General features: G+C 36.6%; 1 protein-coding gene across 2 annotated transcripts in view; it reads right to left on the bottom strand.

Moving 5' to 3' along the window:
* LOC100723453 (zinc finger protein 709-like) overlaps positions 1-16743 on the bottom strand; it is a 37516-nt gene extending 20773 nt beyond the window's left edge. For both annotated transcript variants that reach the window (XM_013152443.3, XM_013152444.3), the window contains exon 1: positions 16588-16743. In XM_013152443.3, coding sequence (XP_013007897.1) covers positions 16588-16590 — 3 coding nt within the window. In that variant the 5' untranslated portion in view covers positions 16591-16743. The remainder of the gene's footprint in view (positions 1-16587) is intronic.
* Positions 16744-26651: the final 9908 nt, after the last annotated feature.

Genomic DNA, 26651 nt, shown 5'->3' with positions numbered 1-26651 from the left:
GGAAAGATACACATGGTGGGCCTTCCCCATAACCAGGAAGAAGGGTTGTGTGTAGCAAAAGTTAATGAGGACATGTAATTACCCTATGTCACACACACATGTGACTCAGTAATAAAGGTGAAGCAGGTTGATCAGCACTGATCATCATACTGAACAATTTTAGAGATGGAGAAAGGAAGCAACAAGTATACATGGATGTGTGTAGACTGTATTCAACCTAGACAGTCATACCCTGATGAGCAGATTCCCCAGCAGCATCAACAGGTGCATTAACAGGTACAGCAGGACAGCTGGCTGGAGCTGCCATGGGAAAGCAGAGAAACTAAAGGGGATGAACTGTGATGTGGGGCAAGCATGTGATGTGGGGAAATAATTCTGAACAAGCATGGCTGATCCACCTGCTCAGAGCCAAAAGAAAATGAACACTTACACTGTAGCACCACTCAAATTGCAACATAATAATTCTATGCTAGTAAACAACATGTTGGATTTACAGTCTCATTTTCCTCATCTGTTTAAAAATAAATGTCTTAAAATTCACCATGGTTTTAGAATAAAATAGGACTCAGAACTTAAGGGCTTAAGCTAGAATATAGCAAGTAACTGAGTTTTATTAACACTGACTAAGGGAAAGGACATGCACTTGGAGTCACTAGAGACAGGAATGGATGATCAGGTTATAATACTTTTCACAATACACGGTTTAAAGAAGGATATTTGAACTGGTTTGTTTATACAATGTTTTCCATGAATGTTTGTCTTTTCTTGACTATTCAGAATGTACTGATTAATATTTATTTTGAATCTGTACTACTGTTATTCTATCCAGGCATCATATTTCCTGTAGAACATGAAGGTTCTGTTCTTCTGTTGGATTTGTGGGATTTTGACTTATATGTGTCATGGAAAATTTTTTTCTTACCATAGTTCATTAGGAATCTATAAACCTCACTAATCGGTGTTAATTTTTTCACCTTATTTGGAAAGTTTTGTGCTAGTATTTCAGTAAATAGTTATCTTATGTCATTTGTACTGAATGGTGTAAATCCAGCTTCTAGGAAATCTAAAAAACAATAATCATAATTTCAAAGTCAAAATGGGAAAATTAGTACATGTTTATATTACTAGGCAATCAGCATATAATAGCAAAGGTATTTAAAGGTTTTCTGGAATTCAAACAGCTAGCAGGACAATGTCACTGAGCTATAAGTAGAAACATCTAAATCAATACACACGTAGAAGACTATGTTGGACTGGACCAGCGCAGTGGGTCCTGAGTGGGCCTGCAATGGCCTCTCCACTCCCAGCCCTACTTGGCGGACTCTGGAGTTCTAAGCAAGTGGGTGCCATCGGTTCCAGATGCTGGGCAGCCTGGGGTGAGTGTCCCCGCACCATCCCCCGAGCCTAGCTAGTTTGCAATCTTTGCTTGACCCCACACAAGGGATTTCGTGGTTTCCTATTGCACTGGACCAGCTCTGCGGGATTTGAGCTGGCCTGCCCCACCCCCAGTGACCCTCTCTCAATCTAGGGAACTGGGCGGCCAGAGTCCCTGGAGCTGAGGGCATAGAAGAGGATTTCCAACAGACCCTGGGGAAGCCTCGGAATAACACTTGAAACACAGAAATATAGGAAAATGACAAAATGAAAGACCAAATTACAATCTTAAACCTCCAGCCCATCCCAAGAAACCTTAGAAGCTATGTACATAGAAGAAAATATATGCCATACACCTGAAATATTGGACATAATAGCAACTGAAATAAAGAAGCAACTCTGGGAAGCTTTAAAGGAATTCAAACTAGAAATAATACCCAGGTAAAAGAAGAAATGATAAAAGAAATGAAGGAGATGTTGAACATATCTAAAAAAGACACAGTTAAAAAACTGGAGGAACTAAACAAAAATATAGAATCCCTGGATGAACAATATAAGAAACAAACAATATATAAAGCAGATGCAAAGAGATGTACAGGAAATCAAGAATTCCATTGAAAGTTATAAAAACCGCCTCATTGAAAGTGAGGATAGAATTTCAGACCTCAAAGACAAGGTTGCAGCTAGTGAACAGGAAAAGAAAGATCTTTAAAAAAAATAAGGAATCGGGAAATAACAACTGAACAACTGCAAGATGACGCAAAGAAAAAACAACATAAGATTGATAGGGATAAATGTAAAAGAAGGGGACAACATAAAGGATGTCAAGAGGATATTTAGAGAAGTAATAGCTGAAAATTTCCAAAACATGAGATTGGAAACCGACATCAGGATCAGTGAAGCATATAGCACTCCAAATAGCCATAACTAAAATAAAACTACACACAGTCATATTATAATCACCAACCCAGAAATCCAACAAGAGAATAGAATATTAAAAGCTGTCAGAGAGAAAAGACAGGTTACTTATAAAGGAAAAACTATCAGAATCACAGCAGACTTCTCAGCACAAACAAAAAAGTCAAGGAGAGCATGGAGTAAGTATTTCAGATCCTAAAGGAAAGTGATTTCCAACCTAGACTGATGTGCCCTGCAAAACTGTCCTTTAAAATTGATGGAGAAATAAGATAATTCCATGAAAAAGAACAGCTGAAGTACTTCATGATCACCAAGACAACCCTGCAAAGAATACTGAAAGACAGAGGAAAAGACCACTGAGCAAAGCAGACAAACAGAACAGAAAGATAAAGATGCAACAGCAGAAAGATAACATGTCAACAATAAGCTGACATTTAACATTTATACCCAATAATGTAAATGGTCTCAAGGCACCAATTAAAAGAAACAGACTATCAGAATGGATCAAGAAACAAAATTGAACCATATGCTGTCTACAAGAAACCCATATAACCCAAAATGATACTCATAAACTGAAAGTCAAAGGATGGAAAACAATACTTTATGGAACAGGAACCCCCCAAAAAGCAGGGGTAGCTATTCTGTTTGCAGACAATGTGAATTTCAAACCAAGAATGATCATAAGAGATAAAGAAGGTCATTACATACTGGTTAGGGGAAAACTTCAAGATGAAGAGATAACTATCTTAAATATATAATATATGCGCCAAGTTCGAGAGCACTCAGTTATATAAAACAAATATTGACAGAAATGAAAAACCAAATTAGCAGTAACACAATTCTCACAGGAGATCTTAACACACCACTGACACCAAGGGACAGATCAACCAGACAGAAAATCAGCAAAGAAATAACAGAACTGAATCACATTGTGAACAAATGGACTTGATAGACATATACAGAGTGTTCCATCCAACAACATCAGAATACACATTCTTCTCAGCAGTACATGGATCATTCTCTAAAATAGATCATATATTAGCTCACAGAACATGTTTAAATGAATGAAAAAGAGTTGAAATTATCCCTTGCATGTTATCAGATCATAGCACCATGGAATTAGAAATAAATGATAAAAGATACTGCAAAAATCCCACAAACATAGAAACTGAATAACACACTCTTCAGTAATCAGTGGGTCACAAGCGAAATAAAAGAAGAAATTAAACAATACCTACAAGCAAACAAAAATACATATACAACTTACTGCAATCTGTGGGATGCAATGAAAGCTGTCCTCAGAGGAAAATGTATTGCACTGAGTTCCCACATCAGGAAAACAAAATGAGCACAAGTAAATAACCTGATGCTACACCTCAAACATCTAGGAAAAGAAGACAAATCAAGCCCAAAGCCAAAAGAAGAGAAGAAATTATAAAAATCAGAGCAGAAATCAATGCAAAAAGAGACTAAGAAAACAATCCAATCAATCAATGAATCAAAGAGTTGGTTCTTTGAAAGAATAAATAAAGTGGATAAGCCCTATCCAACCTTATTAAGAAAGGAAGAAAAAGCTCAAATTCATGCAATAAGGAATGAAAAAGGTGAATATGGAAATACGGAAAAAATATGGAAGATCATCAACACCTAATTTGAAAACCTCTACTCTCAAAGGTTTGATAACACAGAAGAAATAGACAGATTCCTAGAAATATATGAAGTACCAATGGTAGGTCAAGAAGATGTAAAACTCCTGAATATCCCAATTTCTATTAATGAAATTGAAAATGTAATTAAGTCCATACCTACAAAGAAGAGCTCAGGCCCAGACAGATTCACTGTGGAATTCTACAAGAAATACAAAGAAGACTTAATACTGACACTCTTCAAACTATTCAATGAAATTGAAAGGGAAGCAATCCTTCCTAAGTAATTCCTTGAAGGAAAAATTACTCTACTACCAAAACTTGAGAAAGACCCTACTAACAAAGAGAACTACAGGTCAATCTCCCTAATGAAAATGTAATTAAATCCTTACCTACAAAGAAGAGCTCAGGCCCAGACGGATTCACTGCAGAATTCTACAAGAAATACAAGGAAGACCTAATGCTGACACTCCTCAAACTCTTCAATGAAACTGAAAGGGAAGCAATCCTTCCTAAGTCATTCTTGGAAGCAAATATTACTCTAGTACCAAAACCTGAGAAAGACCCAACTAAAACAAAGAACTACAAACCAATCTCCCTAATGAACACAAATGCAAAAATCCTCAGTAAAATATTGGCAAATACGATGCAGCAAGTCATCAAGAAGATCATACACCATGACCAAGTGGGATTCATCCCAGGCATACAGGGATAGTTCAATATACGTAAATCAATAAATGTAATACACCATATCAATAGAGCTAAAGTAAGAACCACATGATCATTTCTATAGATGCAGAAAAAGCTTTTGATAAGGTCCAACATTCATTTATGATAAGAACCCTGCAGAAAATTGGAATAGATGGTCTTTACCTCAATATAATAAAGGCCATCTATGACAAACCAACAGCCAATATCATTCTAAATGGCCAAAAATTGAAGGCCTTTACTTTAAAATCAGGCACAAGACAAGGATGTCCCTTATCGCCGCTCCTATTTAATATAAAACTGGAATACTAGCCAGAGCGGTTAGACAAGAGAGAAAAATAAAAGGCAAAAAGACAGGAAAAGAAGAAGTTAAGCTATCATTATTTGCAGATGACATGATACTCTATATAGATGAGCCCCAAAACTCCACTGAAAGACTGCTAGATATAATAAATAAATTTAGTAATGTAGCTGGCTATAAAATCAATACTAAAAAATCAATAGCATTCCTATACACTTAACAACAAAGTCACAGAAAGAGAAATAAGAGAAACCACACCCTTCACACTAGCAACCCAAAAAATGAAATATCTAGGAATTACTCTAGAAGTGAAAGACCTGTACAGGGAAAATTACATTACACTGAAAAATGAAATTGAAGATAATCTCAGAAAATGGAAAAACATCCCTTGCTCATGGATAGGAAGAATAAATATTGTAAAAATGGCCATTCTCCCAAAACTTATACAGATTCAATGCAATCCCAATAAAAATACCATCAACATACCTCGTAGAACTCAAGAAATCAGTCCTAAAATTCATCTGGAGCAAGAAGAGATCTAGAATAGCAAGGACATTTCTAAGCAGCAAAGGCAAGGCAGGAGTTATCACAATCCCTGACTTAAAATTATACTACAAAGCAACCGTAGTAAAATCAACATGGTACTGGAACCAAAACAGAGCTGAATATCAGTGGAATAGATTAGAAGATATAACCACAACTGCAAACACACTCAACCACTTGTCTTCCATAAAGGGGCCAAACATGTTCACTGGGAGAATGACAGTCTCTTTAATAAATGGTGCTGGAAAAACTGGCTCTCCATATGTCGCAAACTAAAACTAGACCCATGCCTATCACCATGTACTAAAATAAAATCTAATTGGATCAAAGATCTACATATTAAAACAGAAATACTAAATCTATTGGAAGACAAATTGGGTAAAAACCTTGAAGATCTAGGAGTAGGTAGAGAATTCATGAACAGCACTCAAACCGCATGGGAAATACTTCCCAGAATCAATAACTGGGATCACCTCTTATTAAAACGTTTCTGCACGTCAAAAGAAGTCTCCAGCGTGGTGAGAAGAAAACCCACAGACTGGGAAAAAAAAATCTTAATGAATTGCCCCTCAGACAAAGGACTTCTATCTAAAACATACAAAGAATTTTAAAAAATCAGACACCCAAAATTCAAAGACGCAATCCAAAAATGGGCATCTGAGATGAATAAACAATTCTCAGATGAAGAAATACAAATGGCAAATAAATATATGAAAAAATGTTCATCATCATTGGTCATTAGAGAAATGCAAATCAAAACCACACTGAGATTTCATCTCACTCCTGAAAGAATGGCCAAGATCAAGAAAACTAACAACAACAAATGCTGGAGAGGCTGTGGGGAAAAAGGAACTCTCCTGCACTGTTGGTGGGAGTGTAGACCAGTGCAACCATTCTGGAGGTCAGTCTGGAGATTTCTCAGAAAACTAGGACTGGGAGCCCCATATGACCCGGCTGTACCACTTATAGGCATATTCCCAGGAGAACTGAAAGCATCATCCCACAGTGATATATGAGCACCCATGTTTATAGCAGCACAATATACAAGAGCCAGATCTTGGAAACAACCTAAGTGTCCATCGACTGAAGAATGGATAAAAAAGTTGTGGTATTTTTACACAATGTAGTACTACTCAGCTATAAAAAATGACCGCATTGAGACATTTATAAATAAATGGATGCAGCGTGAGACCACACTCATAGGTGAAATAAATCCAACTTACATGTATAAATACAGAATAGTTTCCCTAGTGTAAGAAATGATAAGAATACATAGAAGTATGTGGTAATCATGATTCCCAATCATATTGGTTTGAAGCCATATAATGTTTCACTCATTAACCGCAATGGTTTAACCTGGGTTGTTCGATTTTAGTATGTATGATAGCACGAATAGCTATTTTGAAGAAAGCAACACAACATAAAAGCTAGCGCTGATTTAATATCGTCTTGTTTTAAAGTCCCATCAAGCTGGAGTACATCTGTTTCCACTGGTTTTAACATGTTGTATCTTACTATATTTCACTATAAGCTATAGTATAAACAAAACTCTTTATAGGCAAAGAGATAATATAGAAACCATAGTTTGTTTTCTATTAGCAGGTTCTAAATACCCTGTAATTATTGCATTCTCTTGAAAGGCTTCACACTGTCTAGATACGCTTGATATTATAGCATGCGAAGTTACACTCAAATAATTTAAGGAAAGAGGCACTGTGGTGACTACTATAATGTTAGATTATCTGGTGGTGAAACACAATGATGCTTGAATTGCTCGGTTCTGCACTGCATTGTTCTATTACAATATCCTCTCTTATCTCAATCTTCCCCCTATTTTTAAATTAATCTATTTTCTCTCATTTTTTTAATTAAGGGAAAACTAAATTAAAGAATAACGGGACATATTATAGTAACTTTTTTGTTACTGTTTTGTCCTATTAACCTGACTTGAACCCCAGTATTGTTCTGTCTGATTATTATATATTCTATTTTGTTTGATAGTATCAAGTTTGAGGCTATAGGCAATCACTTTGAAGGCAGTAAGATATACTATGATGCCCAATATGGATTGACTATCATCCTTTTTTTTTTTTAAGTCCTATAAGGTCCTCAGTGTGATTTTATTGGTTTTGTTCCATATTGTTTTGATCGATTCTATTATACCTGATGATATAGACAACTCAATTTGAAAATAGCAAGAGACACAATGATGACCACTTTTGATCACTTGCTATTCTATTTTTGCATCACGTGCTATGCCCACCCTTCTGTTCTAACTGACTCTGTTTTGCTTAGTCACATTTGTTTTTATTCTCTTCAAAAAAGTAATAAGAACCGCAGAGTAATAAAACCCTAAAAGTCTAATTGTTACTGTAAAAAAGAGAGGAAAGTAAGGTGGACTATGGGATATAACCACAAGTATGTTCGAGAGTGTAGGACGGAAAACCATGTAACTGAGCTCTTGTTGGACCATTGAACGGAACTGTTTCCAACTCCACTGTATGAATGTTCACTTTATATGCTTTAATTTAGAGATATGGACAACTGTTACTGGGAAGATAATGTGTAGCCTGTTAACTGGTGATTTCGTACTGTATATATTTTTTTCTAGAAATATTGTATTATTTGTACCCTTTTACTGCATTGTTTTTTTTTAAATGTCCTTTCTTTCTTTTTTTTTTTCTTCTCTCTTTAAATAAAAAAAAGTGAGGGAAAGAAAGTGCTCTAAAGGATACAACTGCAAGTGTGTTTAGGTGTGTTAAATAGATGACCATATTGTTTTTGATTGGATCACTGAACACAACTGTTTGCAGTCTCACTGTTTGAATGTCCACTTTGTATGCTTTAATCCTGTGACTTGAACAACTATCTCTAAGATGATAATGTGTAATCTATTAAATGGGGATTTCTTATTTTTTTTGTAGTTCTGTATTACTTGTACCCTTATACTGTTTTGCTTTGTTTTGTTTTTTCTTTTTCCTTTTAAATAAAATAAAAAAAAAGTTTCTGCATGTCAAGAGAAATCTCCAGCATAGTGAAAAGAAAACCCACAAACAGAAAAAAATCTTACTGAACTGTCCCTTAGACAAAGGACTTCTGTCTAAAACATATAAAGAATTTTAAAAAAAAATCGGACCCCCAAAATTCAAAGATCCAATCCAAAAATGGACATCTGAGATGAATACACAATTCTCAAATGAAGAAATAGAAATGGTAAATAAATACACGGAAAAATGTTCATCATCATTACTCATTAGAGAAATGCAAATTAAAACCACACTGAGATTCCATCTCGCTCCTGAAAGAATGGCCAGGCTCAAGAAAACCACCACCAACAAATGCTGAAGGGGCTGTGGGGAAAAAGGAACTCTCCTGCACTGTTGGTGGGAGTGTAGACTGGTGCAACCACTGTGGAGGTCAGTCTAGAGATTTCTGAAAAAACTGTGATTGGAAGTCCCATTTGTTCCAGCTATTCCACTTCTAGGCATTTCCCAGAAGAACTGAAAGCATCATACCACAGTGACATATATGCACCTATGTTTATAGCAGCACAAATTTAATAGTCAGATCTTGGAGACAACCTAAGTGTCCATCACCTGAGGAATGGATAAAAAGTTGTAGTATTTTTATACAATGGAGTATAAAGAATGATCACATTAAGCTATTTACTAATAAACGGATGCAACTTGAACCCACACTCATAAGTGAAATAAATCAAACTCACATGTATAAATACCATATAGTCTCCCTAGTGTAAGAAATAGTAAGAGTACATAAGAGTTTAGGGTAATCATGATTCCCCATTACATTATTTTGAAGCCTTATAATGATCGCAGTTGTAATGTGTTTGTCCTGGTTTTTTGATTTTAGTATCTGTGATGGTATAAACAGCTAAATTGAGGGAAACAAGTGATTATAATAACCAGTACTGATATAATATCATCTTACTCTGAAATCTTATCATGCTTTTGCTCTTCTGTTTCCATTGGTTCTATCATGTTGTAGTTTACTGAATTGTTATTACGTGTGAAAGTATCAACAGATTTCCTATGGAAAATGAGATAATGGAGTAGCCATTGTTTGTTTTCTGTTATTTGGTTCTGAAAACCCTGTAATACTCTAATTCTCTTGAATGTTTTTATACTACTTTGTTATGTTTGATACTATCGTATATGAAATTATACTCAAGTGTTTTAAAGAAAGAGACATTGTGGTATTTACTGTTAATTATGGGTTGTCTTCTGGTGAAATACTGTTTTGCTTACATTGTTGTGTTCTGATCTGCCTTGTTATGTCCTGTTTTGTCTTAATTGCTTTAAAATAAAATTTTAAAAAAGACTATTTTGGAAATTTCAAGATTTCAGTAATGGAATATAGAAATTATGAATAATTAGAATTATTCAGTCTAGTACATTTAACAGTATTCAAGGACTACATATTATATTTAGAATGTTTATAAATAGAGAATACATTTTCTTTCAAACAACTTTCACAAAAAATTTTGTTAGCCTATATGAAATGTTGTTTCAATTGCAAATATAAATGTCACATAGATTATAATAAAGAAAAATTAGATATTATAGGAAAGAACAGCTTTAAATATCCAATATGATTTTTAAGCAATGTGGGGGAAGAAGGAATTCAGGACTTCAGTCACTCAAAGCATGTGACCTTTGAATGAACTACATTCCGATTCCTCTCATATTAGTAGGTAATCTATTGTCTCACTAGTAAATCACAAAATGAATTTAAAAGCCATAAAATTAGGTGATAATTTTGGTATAAATTATTAAAGTTTCAAATAAATAATACATTCATTTCAAAATATAATATATAAGTATGCTTAGCAAAACAGTACATGAAAATATTGGACCAATAATTAACAAAGATGATAAATACTGCTTTTTTCCTTTCTAAAATTGTGTTCAGTGTGATGATCAATGCTGATTAATCTGCTGTACTTTTACTGCTGTGTCATGTGTTTATGATATAGGATAGTTACATGTTCTTTTCAGCTTTTGCCATACAAAGCCTTTTTGTCCACGCCAGAAATCAGTGCAAAACAAGCAAGATAATAATGAAAAAAATCACTCAGCAAATAATTGCTCAACATTCACTTAGGATTAAAGATTCCAATAATAAGACATTACTAAACGTATGTAAAAATGGGCTATTGAATAAATCAATGTCATCCCCATTACACTGAAAATCTTAAGAATACCTAAGATTACACTGCAGAAGATGCACAGAAAACACAAGCAAGGGGCCTGGGATTTAGTTCAGTGACATAAGCACCTGCCTGGGAAACATGAGGTTGTGAGTTCGATCCCCAGTATTAATAAATAATAAAATAAATAAATACAAGACAAGCAAGATAGAAAAAACAAAAGGCATTGAGATTAAAATGAATCACCAAAAATGTTTTCACTCCATACAGCATCATGGTATATGCTGGGAAAATCTACCTAACTAAAACTGCTGGAATTAAGTATAAGAGACTGTAGTGTTGTATACATCTGTAACTTAGTACATAAAGATCTGTCATTTAACTATGTATAGATCATAACATAGATTACAAACTGTAAAAATTATACCATATGCAGCTCACAGAATTAAGAGAAAAAATACACATATTTTAAAAGGCCACATATAAAAAAATGTTTAACATTAGATGTAAATAACACACGACAAAAATCATAAAAAATGTGTTAAACTTAGATAAATAGAAATAAATTAAGTCATTCTAAGTGCTGACAACTCACACAACTAAAAAGTACATATCCATGACACATTAGATAAGAAATTTGTATGTCAAAATTCCCTACAAATTTTGAATATTTTATAATCTCCATACTCACAATTTTTTTCTTATTCTGTGAAAAATAAGAAAAACATTAGGGCTAGGGATTTAGCTCAGTGACATAAGTGCCTGCCTGAGAAGCGTGTGGTCGTGAGTTCAATCCCCGGTACAAAAAAAAGAGAAACAGTAATATTTTTTAGAACATCAAAAACAGCAACTTACAAAACAACTATCAGCATATGAATCCTTGAGATAACATTAAGCCACATACAGAAACACTGTACCTTTTCACTAATATCTTCCTTTATTTAGGTACAAGGAATCGAACTCAGGACCTTGTGCTTGGTAGGCAGGTGGCTTGTGCCACTGAGCTATATCCCTGGCCCTCTCCCAATTTTTAAATACCCACCCACATCAACTATCATTAAAATCTCTGCTTGTTAGGTTTAGGATTCTAGATGCTAAGTACAGTGTGATCCTGCTATAGTTTTTCTATGTCTAGAATATTTTACTTTAATAGTTCCCAGGTTAGTTCATGTTGTCATGAATGTCATGATATCCTTCCTACTGAGACTAAATTATACTCTGCATTATGAGCAAAACCCATCATTTCTATGCATTTTGGCACTGTTATGGATTAAAAGTAAAATGTCCTCCAAATTCCATGATGTAAAGGCTTGGTTGCAAGCTAATTGGATGGTGTGAGCTTAAGCATATAATGCAGATTCTTACCCCTTTAATAGATTAATTTATTCATGTAATGGAGGAAGAAGGTCAATGAGATTATGCTCTAGAATGGTACACTGTATTCCTCATCTTCATCTCTCATTCTTATACCCTCTCATTCCTGAACAAAATGAGACTGAACAATTTTCATTCTCCATGCATTTTTGTAATTATTTTTCTGCCTTGCCACAGGACTATAAGCAATAAATCAGGCTGACCAAGGACTGAAGTTTATGAAACTGCCCAAAGTAAATCATTATTCCTCTTAAAGTATAAAAGTCAGTATATGTGCTGCCAGTGTGAGCACTAAATTAGGTGAGTCATTTTTTCATAGTAAGTGAAAACTTACTAACAGAACCACTGAAGTAGATTTATGCTGTTTTGTTACCTTAGCTATTGAGAATAATTCTTCAATGGATATTAGAATATAGGTAAGTCTTCTAGATTCTGACTTAAGCAATTTCCCCTCAATTGTTTTTTCTTTTATTTTTTCTAGTACTGTGTTTTCATGCAGATCCTTGTCAAACTCAGCACCAGTGATATTTGAGGCACATGTTATAATAAATGAAGACATAATTTAATTGCACAATTAGGTACAATACTTTATTTCAAAACTAGAAATAAGAATGTTCACTGCCTCCACTGTTCCATCACATGAAAAAAATGTGTGTTAGAAGGTAAGAAAGAAAATGTAGCATAAGGCTTGAAGTGAAAGAGATCAAATCTCTATGCACAAATATTAAAAGAATGCAACTTGGGGCTGGGGATTTAGCTCAGCGGCATAAGCGCCTGCCTTGCAAGCAGGCAGTCGTGAGCTCGATCCCTGGTACCGATAAAAAGGAAAAAGACAAAAAAAAAAAAGAATGCAACTTGAGACCATACTCATAAGTGAAATAAATAAAACATCATATTGTCTCATTAGTGTGCAAAATTGAACTAGTAAATAGGATCCAAAATGTACAATAGATATTAAGCATTAGGAAGAAAATGTTCAAAAGTAAAGACAACTGTGATGGGGGAAAGAAAAATGGAAGAAAGGGAAAAGGAAAAAATATCTATGTAGACACAAGACAGTTAAGATAGATATACAGCTAGCTTCTCTTAAGTTTCTAGAAAAGGAAGCTTTGTGTGATTACTGCTTGGACAAGGTATGCCTAGGTGTTGCATTCTGAACAACTACAAAAACAACAGTAAGCAATGTATCAACTATTGTAACCGTCTTACTAACCTGTTTTTTGACACTCAGTTTCATTGTTATGTTTATCTTTTTTCTTTCTTTAAAATAACAACAACAATCAAAAAAGAATCAAGAGGTAAAATCTGAGAAGAGACAAGGAGATCTATGTTGCCAAATATAAGATAAACTACAACAATCAGTTTCTCATATTTTTAACACATCTTAAAACTATGTCAGTATAACAAAGATACATAAAACAAAATCAGAACACAAATTATAGTTCTTAAACATATAATCTGAAGGTCAGCATACACGAAGTTTACAGGGAATTCTAAATACCTGTTAAAATCTAGTTATTAGTGAAAACAGAAAAAATATTTTGTCTTTAATAGAATCAATAGTGCAAGAATGTTCCCAAGACATGTGAATATGATGAACATTATAGGAAAGAAACAACATTTTCAAAAATACATTTAATTAGAAAACTTAACTTGCATAAAATTTTTGCAAATACTTCTAAAATCTGCCTGAAAAGGAGTCAACTAGATGATTCTGCTTCCTCACTCAGTTTTTGCCAATATGTAGTTCTGTTAAAGAAAATGCCTCCTCACATGTCAAAACAGGGACATAACTGATACATATACATGATCTCACATACCATTAAGCTTTATATAAACAACTGTTAAAAATTATTGTAAATAGTCAAAGAATTCCTTAAAGGTCTGCAACATCCCCAAAGAGAAAAATACACACAAGTAAAACTGGAAAAGATGATCTGAATATTAAGAGACTAATATATAAATTTAGGTGGGTTGAGACAATATGCTACGAATAATCTAAATTACTATATGCTTAATACAACTTATTTATAATACCAAAATAAACTATAAATTTGAAAAACATTTACTAGAATCTCTTCTGAAAAAAGTATAGTGTTATATTTTTCAAATTTCAAATAAAAAAGTAGAGGTATCTTCTCATTGTTTGGATCATACTATATGGTTAAGTCATTTAAGCTTGAACTTTAGACAACATGCAAATACAGAATTTGAAAGGAATATCAAGAAATGCATTAGCTTTAAACAAACACCTCTGAGAAGGCAGGCAGTAAAAATCAAAACATGTGATTCATCAGTGCTTTTTGATGATACATACAATGTCACATGGTATATGCCAAGCTATTCTGATTTTTTTTCATCACAAATTTTCAAAGGTGCATTCCAAGTAGACTCAAAAACAAGAGTGAAACAACTAAAATATACAGAAAGTACAAGAAAATGACATTCTGAGCTGGAAATGAAGAAATCTTCAGAAATAAAACTATAAATCCATAAATGTTAAGGTGACTTTGAAAAGACACAAAAAGTAATAATGAAAATTTATGGTCAGCAAAAACCCACTCAATGAAACTAACATTAGATGGAAAAATAATGTGTTATTTTGATTCTCTACAAGTCATAAATACCCAGAACAACAACAACAAAATTTTATCAAAAAAACAATGTTCATCACAGAGAGGAGAACATGATATAAGCAGATAATTTACAAGGAGATATAGAGAATAAAAATAATGCATAAAAATGGAAACATAGAAGAGAGAAAACTGAAAAGCAATTAAGTTTCACTACAAATTAGTGAAGCTTATCAAGTTAGAAAAAGTTCAGTGTTGGTTCATTATTACAAATAGAATCTACTGTTCACAGGTGGTAGTATTCTGGACAATGTATATTTAAGTAGAGATGCCTGCTTTCCAAAACTGGAAAGGCAAATAAGATATTATGGAGACAAATAGTGGAGACTTGTCAGAAGTTACATGTACACATTGCAAGGCAAATAAATCTGGAAAAAATACGGGGTGAATTTGATAAAATACAGGATAAACTCTCTAACATACTTCCATTTTGACACACTTATAGTATACTGTGTGAGACCAGGATGTATCTCAGCAGTAAAGTATATGTATGGTACTCATCAGTTTCTGAAGTTGATAGACAGCATAAAAAGTATACATAAAGCTGTGGTGTACAATCTAGTAGAGAAGCTGAGTCTCTGCAGTGGAAGGAGTACACACCTGCAAAGGGCTGTCAAGCACAACAGTAGTTATATTTGGGGCCAGGGTTTACTTTTAATAAGGGCTGTCTTCATGCTGTGTGACTTTTATCCACAAGATACTACTCATGCTGTCATGAGTACAACAAAAATGTTGACACACATACACATGTTTTCTGATATGTGAAAACAACAATGCCTGAAAACCACTGACTTAGCAAGTAGGTGGACACATAAGCTCCTAAATGAAAAGGTAACCAGAATGGCAAAACAAAGGCCACAAGAACTGCTAAAACTCTATTTGATGCTCTAAGAAGATACACATTAAGGGGTGCCTTGAACTGAAGCTCTGTTCTTTGTCTCGGCTGTGCCCTTCTCCACCCTTCTGGACATTCTATGGGTTTCTCCAGGATGCCAACTGAAAAGGGCTACAGGGAATATACAGGGAATACCTAGGGAAATTTCAAGGATAGCAGTCTCTCTTTGCTTATGGAATATTAACACTCCCTTTCCACTCATATTCATATCACATATATATATCCAAGTAAAAGCCCCAATTCAATGTGTTTCTCAGAAGCAGCCCCTTCTTGAAGTTATCCTTAGCATAAACATTTTTAACTGTCTTTGCTAATACCTTCCATTTTTCTCAGCCTCCTACATTCTGTGGAAGGCCTCAATTAAAATCTAATTATGGGTAGAGGTCACACCTAAGTAATTAATTATTTTTTTTGTTTCTGTAGATGGGGCCAAGGGTTCAGTATACTTGACGAGTGGTCCAGGACTGTCACATCACCAGCAACGTTAAACCATTCTTTGAATTCTCATGGCCTTTATCAACATCTATCATGTTTGGCAATTGAGCACATACTGGAAATTTAGGAAATCATTATCAATATAATAAAGCAGAGAGCTGAGGAGGAAAGATATGGGTATGAGACCCTGCATCACAATCATTTATAAACTCAGATCCACCAGGTGTGCCGCTGGGAAAAAACGAGACCAGGGTCCTAGAATATCACAGCTACACCCAGCTCCAACCCACAGCGGAATCAGGGTCTCGCTAAGGACTTTGCTCTGTTCAGAATGGTGGAGATGTAGCTGTGACTGGAGCTGTCCAAGATGGCATTCTCGGCTGGCAGTCTTGCACTGGACAGGATACTGGGGACCCGCAACAGGCCCTACCCCGGAAAAGGGTAAAAGAGTCAAGGGCTGATTCACTAACAAAGACCTGAAGGACTGGAACTAAGCAGGGGATCTCTAGTTCATCAGAGCAGGTTCTGGCCACTTTCATCCAGACCTCACCCGGATTCCACCCCATCCCAGGCCTCTCGTCCCAGAACGTCACCATTGCGTGGCTAGAGGGTCTCCCAGGGTACTTCCGCACATCCGCAGCGAATAGAAGTCATGGAAGAAAACTGTCTGCCCAGGTCGGAGACTCACAGGAACGTACCACGGCGCTTAGGCGGCATGACAACGGAAGAGCCCGCTTACCTCGGCCCACCTGATTGGACAGTTCATACAGCCCGCCCCTTCATCTGATTGGCTCCTGCCTCATTTCCTTTCTTCTGAGACAAGAGTGACAAGAGAAACGGCTATCTGCTTCAGGCGACACCCAGTGCAGGAGTGTAACCTACAGACTTGCCCTGGCTCTTCAACGTAATGTTGATAATTGCATGTAAGTAGTTTATTTTTGGGTTTTCAGAGCTACTCCTGTTTTCTTGTGGATTCAGTGAGCTTTTCCCAAAAATTAATGGGATCATATTTGTAAAGAATTTTAAATGTTGTTAAGTTAAAAACTAAGTTTCTCACACACATAATCTTGAATATCTCTTTTTACTGGTCATGCAGTAGAAAGCTAACATACATTCTATTTTTCTTTAATTTAGTGTAATACTTATTCTTGTTCTTTCATACTTTCCCTCACTAGATGAAGCTAGTATTCTTTGTAAATCGCCCCAGCCTAGGTTTTTTCAGAGCCTCAGGAGCTCTTGTCCTAAAGCGTGTAGTCAGAAGGGCCCCTGGGGTGGGTTAAAAGACCCGAGCCAGTCTTATCGGGTAGAAAATGCAGGCTCTGTGTTGCTATGGGCAATAAGGCAGTTTTCAAATAGCTTTGTGGTCTAGAGCTGACAGTGTGTGGTTTTGACACCTGCCTTTGTGTAGGTGACCCTGTCCTTCATAGAGCAGGTTGCCAAGCCTACTCAAATTCCCTCATTATCCCACAAGCCCAATATCCAATCAACCAAGTGAGACTTCTCACTTGGTTGGGGTGGAGACAGGACTCCTACCACAAAAAACACCCCAGCAGAATGATTGAATTGAAGAGAGGAATGTAGAGTCAGTGAGAATGGGAGACAGGCAGGGTCATAAAGTAGCTGACAGGACATGACTGATGATGGCAGATGGTTGTACAAATGACCATCTGCTTACTAGAAGAAATTGCACTTTGTGAGAATTTTATAGGTGCATAACAGTTATTTTTAGTGACCCACTTCTGGAAAACCTCTAAAACTTCATAAACCTTAGCTCACCCTAGCAACAGCTCACCCCAGCAAAAAGACTAAGAACTTGATCGATGTAGAACCCCTATAAGAGTGGACAACAAAAAAATAAGTCTCATGAAGCTTCTTCAAGCTTCTCCTTGCTGTACAGCTTGTGGTTCAGCAGCTCTGTCCCTGCCTTTGCAATATTATAAGCAAACCTCTGCTTCATCTTACCTTCATTTCTTAGTTCATCATTCTGTGTGGGATGACCTGACTCATTCTATGCTAGAGAATCTTCAGTTTTGAGTTATCCTTGTCCTACTCTTGCATTCCTCACAGGGGTAAAGGCAAGAACCAGAAAAGCAGAGGGTCTTTTTATGAGAAGACCCCTAAGATCCCAGATCCCAACTGTCACAACAATTCTGGCAATCATTTTAACTCTCCAGTAATGTTTTATAATGTAATATTTGCTCCATAAGGCCCTTGTGTTCATATAGAAGAGAAACACATACACTAAAGGAATAGTTGTTCCTTCAGTTAAATTACCCAATCTCTCTTCCAACTCTCCCATTTCAAAAGACAGACAAGGAGTGTGTGTGTGTGTGTGTGTGTGTGTGTGTGTGTGTACAGACCTGCATGAGTTAGAGGGAGAGAGGAAGAAAGGGAAGGGGAAGGGGAGGAGAGAGAGGGAAAAATTGGTAAAGTGCTATGGAAAATGGTAGAAAAAAGAGAAGTAGTATCCCCCAAGAGCAGTGGTGGTGAACCTATGGCATGGATGTTGTTAAGTTTTTCTTTAAAGACAAAATATGTTAACTGTTTTTTAAAAAACTAAAACCTCAGAATTCCAGTTTAATTACAGTGTTGGCACTCTGGGATAAGTGGATTTTGGGTTTCAGTTTGGTACTTGGTCTCTAAAAGCTTCCTTATCATTGCCTGAGAGTGTTCACTTGAAGTCTAATTTTGCCACTAACACTTGCTCCAGTCACCAAAGCAAAGCACCTCTTTATGAAAAATATTCAGTCAGCACAGAGACAAGAATACCCAGCCCCCCAAAAAATGCCTTGATAACATTGCCACAAATTTGCTAAAACTGTATGTGGCAAAAGATCTCTAATGTTTAAAAGCATACAAATTAATAAATAGCATTAATATTAGGCAGGCAGTTTTTACACTAATGAGCCTGAAGGACAAGAAGGTGGTTTCAAAGGAGCATGTTTTGCTGGTTAATTAAAGAGAGACTGCAATGTATAATGTATATATAATTATTTGTTAGGTCTTGGACCCAAAGTGACCCCATAAAGCATGGTGATATCTAAGGTTACACATTGTGCATGTTTCTTCTGATACCTATAGAGGCAATTTGCTACTAGGCCTTGCCTTGTTGCTGGGAATGGTGTGATGTGACACAAAACTTCTGATTTTGAGAGTCCTATACAAATTAGGGAATTGATTCACCAGAAAATACTATTGCTGTCTGTCCTACTCCTTTGATTTTAGTAATACTAAAAATTAAAACTACAGTACAAATATATAGGGGATTTTTTTTTTTTTTTTTTTTGTAACAGGGATGGATCTCATGACCTTGTGCTTACTAGGCAAGCACTTAAGCCACTGAGCTAAAATTTCGGGCTGCAGGGGGAAATTTTTAATTATAAAGTTAGAGGGAAGATAGGAAAGGACTCCAGCTTTGGTAGCTGAAGAGAGTACACTGTGATATAGGAGTTTAGACTGGCCTACCCAGAAAGGCAAAAAAGAACCAGATTTCAAGGATTGGCTAGTGGGATAGGGCCCAGTTTGCCATTACCTCAGCACGGATGTCATAGTTTCTCAGTCTTTGTGTCACAGATCCAGAATCTTTATGGGTAGAGGATGATCATGCTACCAGGTGGCAGGTACAGGACAAGGGCTGAGACTTCTGGGCATAGTTGGACGTCCCTGCAAGTCCTCTCTCCTGGTTTTCTCAATGTTGAATGGGGTAAGAATAGGGTAAGAAATTCAGAGCTAATAAGCCTTGTTCTGCCAACTTTTAGACAGACAATCCCTGAGTGATTACTTATCTACATACAGAACTGAGAAGGCACTTGTTTTAGGATTTATAATAGCAAAGATTAGAAATGAAAGTCAGTATTTGTTCTGTTTTTAGTTACCTATTGGGTGCCTGTTTTGGTTTGTGTCTGGATGTTCCCCCAAAGCCTCAGGCAGTCATGGGGGGCAGGCTTTTCTGAAGCAGATGAATCTAGAGTTTTGATGGATTCATAGTGCAGTGCTGATATTAAGGGTGCTGGAATTAAGGCTGTGTGACTGCAGGATTATTGCAGACTGATCAGGCCCACAAACTCCCAAAGGAGCAGCTGGCAAAGCCTTAAATAAGACAAGTGGTATGATTTTTAGGACTACAGGAGGATCAAAACCCTCAAGACTCAAAAACTCAAGACTGCCTGGGTGAGACAAAGAACTTCTCTGAGTGGCCTGTATTTATTTGGTTTTCAAACAAGGAAGGGATTAGAGTGGAAAAGTCAGAAAACCAAGCAGGACCTTAATAGCAGTTCAAGGACTTTTTTTGTACCAGGGATCGAACTCATGACTGCACTTGCCACTCAGGTGATTATGTTGCTGAGCTAAATATCCAGCTAAGATGTTTTTGAATTATCCACATTTTATTTTTTATTTATTTTTTGGCACCAGGGATCGAACTCATGCCCTCGTGCTTGCCAGGCAGGCACTTTTGCTGCCCAGCTATATCCCCAGCCCTCAAGGACTTTTCCAAGTAATAGACTACATTGATTTATGAGAATTGTCTTAGGAGAAAGTTCCCAGGTTGACTTTCACTACAGGAGTGAAATGCCTGCAGCTACAGTGTTTTTTTAGTTAATTGGGGTGGGAGTCGGGTATCCTCAGCTGTGACCTTCTCCTGTGCTTTGAGGCATCATAGCATCACAGGTCACTATAGGACCAGTGACTAATCCAGCACCAGTGACTGATAGTTTTACTCACTATCAGTCGCCTTCCCATCTCCAACAGGGAGCCTAAGCTTTGGACAGACTCCCCAAAAAACCATACAAAGCCAGTTTGTTTTAATTTTAAATACTGCTCAGAGCTTCTTCTTTGTGGTCTCCATCACTGAGTAAGTCTACTGATTAGATTGGTACTGCCTTAATCTCAGCAGTCTGGATAAAAGGGACAGAAAAGGCTTGTTTCCCCTTTTTTTGTTCTTGCTTTTTCTGTCTTCTGTCACCATGAAGTTGTTCCTCTGCCATTATACCCTGCTTTGGTACCAGCTGATTATGGACTGAAACCTCTACAGTGAACTAAACAAACTTTTCTTAACTGTGGGTGTTGGGTATGTTGTCTCAGCAATAAGAGAAAAGTAACTAAGACAGTATCTATAGGCTCAAAAGAAGAGTCATGGTTCATAATGAATGTGGTTTTTAAGTCCCTGAGGAGGAAACACAAATCCTACTTTTACTGGGAAGCAGATAAGAGCCCAGAATTCTTCCTTTTTCCTACATTCCTGAGATAATCCCTGCTATGGTTCTTGTACAAATGAAATGGGCTGTGTTTAAAAGAGAAGTAGGCCCTGTTTACTCTTCTTTTATTATTTAAAAGAAAGGAGATTAAGATAAAAGAGGACATAACAACACCTGTCAGAACAGAACAATTTAAGCAACATAGTGTTCACCAAAAGATAACCTGACATAACAGTAGTTACCATAGTGTCTCTTTCCTTGAAATATTTGTTCTTTTGGGAGGGGCTTATAATTTCTTTAATTAATCTTTTTATATCTTGCCTCACGGATCAGAAGTACAGTTTTAGATTCCTCTATGAGGGGCTGGGGATTTAGCTCAGCGGCATAAGCACCTGCCTTGCAAGTAGGTGGTCTTGAGTTCGATTCCTGGTACCGAAAAAAAGTTAAAAAAAAAAAGAAAGAAATTTGTCTATGAGGTCATGAAGGTATTTATGTCCCCTGATGCTGTGTCTAGTATTGGATGGTTACTGTGCTGGTTCTCTTCTGTATTTACTCCTCCTGGACTTATTTTCTCAGCTTCAGCAGTTGGAGATTTTGTTTTTCTATCTCTTGTCATGTTTCTGGTTCCTTTCAGACTGGTGTGTCCTAGGGGTCTTTGACCCTCTCCGTATTGCTTAGGGTCTTTCCGAAGTGTGCTGACTGGGATTTTGCTGCCCTCCCCATTTTGCTGTTATCTGAGGTACATGCAGGGATACAGGATGGTACAGGCTAGCCTCGAGCCTCTGAGCCAGCCAATCCTAAGTTAGGCTGTACCTTGTGAACGTCACAGAGTTGCGACAATTTTGCACCTGCTTATTGGGTCCCAACCAGAGGCATGACTCAGCCCAGCAGATCCAGGTCTCTCTGTGCCAGGGGTGGCTGACTGAGGTCACCACAGTGCCGGGCTCTGCCCAACTCCAAGATGTCCTCCAGCCAGTGACAACAGCAGGGGGACTCTACTAGCACTCATCAGGAATCAATGCTGTTCTTCCTCTTGGGTCCACTCCACACTGCGCCCTTGTCTTCACTGTGCTCCCAGCACAGCGTGGATCGGTCAAAAAACTGCGTGATGCCTGGCTTCAGCACTCAGGTGTATGGTCCTCGCACGGTCTACTCCAGCATGGCCAGGTGGCTCTGGCTGCTTCGCGGTCCCGAGACCCAATTTCTAGCACTCACTGGGAGCCAATAAAGCACTTGCCCTTGGATCCACTGCTCACTGCACTGCGTCCTCCCGTTAAGGGCCCGGGATTCTCCGACTCCCGGTATCGGCACCTGCGGTCTCAGCGCGACATTGGATCATCAGGCGTGATAGTACAGCGCACAACAGGTCTCACGGAGCATGTCGGGTTTTAGTTCTCCACCTACATTTTTCCTCCCTCTTTCTAGTTTTATTTTTTCCTTATTGCCTTGGTTAATAAGAATCATTATCCAATCGTCTGGCCCTCTCTATGTTATCAAACTCTAGCATCTAATCTGGTCTCTCCGCAGATGCTCTCCATCCAGCCCCCTAGCAAGCTGCCATTTTTTCTCCCCCTCCTCCTTGAAATATGTGAGTATACCTTTGTATACTGTAGCATCAAACATAATAAGACAATGTAAAACCATTCAAGAGAATGACAGGGTATTTAGAACCAACTAACAGAAAATGAACAATGGTTACTATATATCTCCTTATCTATAAAAATTTTGTTTATACTATCACATATAATAAAATCCAGTAAGATCCAACTTGACAAAACCAATGGAGACAGAAGAACAAAAGCTTGATGGGACTTCAAAACAAGATGATACGATATCAGCACTAGCTATTATAATGTCTTGTTTTCTTTAAAGTAACTGCTCATGCCATCACAGATAATAAAATCAAACAACCCAGAATAAAACCATTCCAATTAATGAATGAAAACATTATAAGGCTTCAAAGCAATATAATGGAGAATCATGATTACCACATACTTTAATGTATTCTTACCATTTCTTACACAAGGGAAACTATTCGGTATTTACACATGTGAGTTTGATTTATTTCGCTTATGAATATGGTCTCAAGCTGTACCCATTTATTTATAAATATCTAAATGTGATCCTTCTTTATAGCTGAGTAGTACTCCAGTGCATAAAAATACCACAGCTTTTTTATCCATTCCTCAGTTGATGGACACTTAGGTTGTTTCCAAGATCTGGCTATTACAAATTATGCTGCTATAAACATGGGTGCACATATATCAGTGATATCATACCATATCACTGTGGTATGATGCTTTCAGTTCTGGGAATATGCCTAGAAGTGGAATAGCTGGAACAAATGGGACTTCAATCCCAGCTTTTTGAGACATCTCCAGACTGACCTCCACAGTGGTTGCACCAGTCTACACTCCAACAGTACAGGAGAGTTCCTTTTTCCCCACAGCCTCTCCATTTGTTGTTGGTAGTTTTCTTGATCCTGGCCATTCTTTCAGGAGTGAGATGTTGGAATCTCAGTATGGTTTTAATTTGCATTTCTCTAATGAGTAGTGATGATAAACATTTTTTCATGTATTTATTTGCCATTTGTATTTCTTCATCTGAAAATTGTGTATTCATCTCAGATGCCCATTTTTGGATTGTATCTTTGAATTTTGGGGGTCTGATTTTTTAAATTCTTTATATGTTTTAGACAGAAGTCCTTTGTCTGAGGGGCAGTTCACTAAGACTTTTTCCCAGTTTGCGGGTTTTCTTTTCACTATGCTGGAGATTTCTTTTGATATGCAGAAACTTTTTAACAAGAGATGATCCCAGTTATTGATTTGGGATGTATTCCCGTGCGGTGTGGTTCCTGTTCATGAATTCTTTACCTACCCCTATGTCTTCAAGGTTTGTACCCAATTTGTCTTCCAATAGATTTAGTGTTTCTGTTTTAATATTTAGATCTTTGATCCATTTAGATTTTATTTTAGTATATGGTGACAGGCATGGGTCTAGTTTTAGTTTTCAGCATATGGAGAGCCAGTTTTTCCAGTACCATTTATTAAAGAGACTGTCGTTCTTCCAGTGAACCTGTTTGGTGCCTTTATCAAAGATAAGGTGGTTGAGTGTGTTTGTAGTTGTGATTGTATCTTCTAATATATTCCATTGATATTTGACTCTGTTTTGATTCCAATACGATGTTGATTTTACTATAGTTGCTTTGTAGTATAACTTCAACTCAGGGCTTGTGTTGCCTCCTGTCTTGCCTTTGCTGCTTAGAACTGTCCTTGCTATTCTAGGTCTCTTCTCACTCCAGATGAATTTTAGGAGTGATTTCTTGGGATCTATGAGGTATGTTGATGGTATTTTTATTGGGATTGCATTGAATCTGTATAACAGTTTTGGGAGAATGGCCATTTTCACAATATTTATTCTTCCTATCCATGAGCAAGGGATGTCTTTCCATTTTATGAGATCCTCTTCAATATCTTTTCTCAGTGTATTATAATTTTCCCTATATAGATCTTTCACTTGTTTCATGAGAATAATTCATAAATATTTCATTTTTTTGGTTGCTAGTGTGAAGGGTGTGGCTTCTTTTATTTCTCTGTTAGTGATTTTGTTGTTAGTGTATAGGAATGCTATTGATTTTTGTGTATTCATTTTGAATCTAGCTACATTTCTGATTTAATTTATTTAGGAATCTTTCAATGGAGTTTTGGGGTTCTTCTATGTAGAGTATCGTGTCATCTGCAAATAATATGATTTAACTTCTTCTTTTCCTATCTTTACCCTTTTTATTTCTCTCTCTTGTCTAATTGCTCTGGCTAGTATTTCCAGTACTATATTAAATAGGAGCGGTGATAAGAGACATCCTTGTCTTGTGCCTGATTTTTAGGTAAAGGCCTTCAGTTTTTGGCCATTTAGTATGCTACTGGCTGTTGGTTTGTCACAGATGGCCTTCATTATATTGAGGTAAAGACCATCTATTCCAATTTTCTGTTAAGGTTCTTATCATAAATGAATGTTGGACCTTATCAAAAGCTTTTTCTGCTTCTATAGAAATGATCATGTGATTCTTACTTTTGGCTTTATTGATATAGGGGATTACATTTATTGATTTAAGTATGTTGAACCATCCCTGCATGCCTGAGATGAATTCCACTTGGTCATGGTATATCATCTTGATTTGCTGCATCGTATTTGCCAAAATTTTATTGAGGATTTTTGCATCTGTGTTCATTAGGGAGATTGGTCTGTAGTTCTCTGTTTTAGTTGGGTCTTTCTCAGGTTTTGGTACTAGAGTAATATTTGCTTCAAGGAATGGCTTAGGAAGGATTGCTTCCCTTTCAGTTTCACTGAAGAGTTTGAGGGGTGTCAGCATTAAATCTTCTTTGTATTTCTTGTAGATTTCCACAGTGAATCTGTCTGGGTCCTTTTTAGGTAAGGGCTTAATTACATTTTCAATTTCTTTAATAGAAATTGGGTTATTCAGCAGTTTTACATCTTCTTGACCTAGTTTTGGTACTTAATATGTTTCTACGAATCAGTCTATTTCTTCTTTGTTATCAAACCTTAGAGAGTATAGGTTTTTGAAATAGGTGTTGATGATCTTCTGTATTTGTGATTTCACCTTTTTCATTCCTTGTTGCATGAATTTGAGCTTTTTCTTCCCTGTTAAAAAATAAGATTGACTAGGGGCTTATCAATTTTATTTATTCTTTCAAAGAACCAACTCTTTGATTCATTGAATCTTTGGATTGTTTTCTTATTCTCTCTTGCATTAATTTCTACTCTGATTTTTTATAATTTCCTCCCTGTTTTTGGCTTTGGCTTTGACTTGCTGTTCTTTTCCTAGATGTTTGAGGTGTAGCATTAGGTTATTTACTTGTATTTGTTCTGTTTTCCTGCTTTGGGAACTCAGTGCAATAAATTTTCCTCTGAGGACAGCTTTCATAGCATCCCACAGATTCTGGTGTGTTGTAGTTCTATTTTTGTTTGCTTGTAGGTATTTTTTAATTTATTCTTTAATTTTCCTTGTGATCCACTGATTGCTCAAGAGTGTTTCATTCAATTTGTATGTGTTTGTGAGATTTTTGCAGTTTGTTTTATCATTAGTTTCTTGTTTTATGGTGCTATGATCCGATAACATGCGTGGGATAATTTCAACTCTTTTACACTTACTTATGTATGTTCTGTGGGCTAGTATATGGTCTATTTTAGAGAATGTCCCATGTACTGTGGACAAGAATGTGTATTCTGATGTTGTTGGATGGAACATTCTGTATATGTCTGTCAAGTCCATTTGTTCACAGGTGTGATTCAGTTCTGCTATTTCTTTGCTGATTTTCTGTTTGGTTAATCTTTCCTTTGGTGTCAGTGGTTTGTTAAGGTCTCCTGTTATAATTGTGTTATTGCTAATTTGGTTTTTCATTTCTGTTAATATTTGTTAGGTGCTATCTCTTCCTCTTGAAGTT

The sequence above is a fragment of the Cavia porcellus genome, unplaced genomic scaffold (assembly GCF_034190915.1).
Source record: "Cavia porcellus strain 051 isolate PalLab524CR breed Dunkin Hartley unplaced genomic scaffold, mCavPor4.1 scaffold_2, whole genome shotgun sequence".
NCBI lineage: Eukaryota > Metazoa > Chordata > Mammalia > Rodentia > Caviidae > Cavia > Cavia porcellus.
The sequence above is the reverse complement of the archived record's forward strand: the minus strand, read 5'-3'. Positions and strand labels throughout refer to the sequence as shown.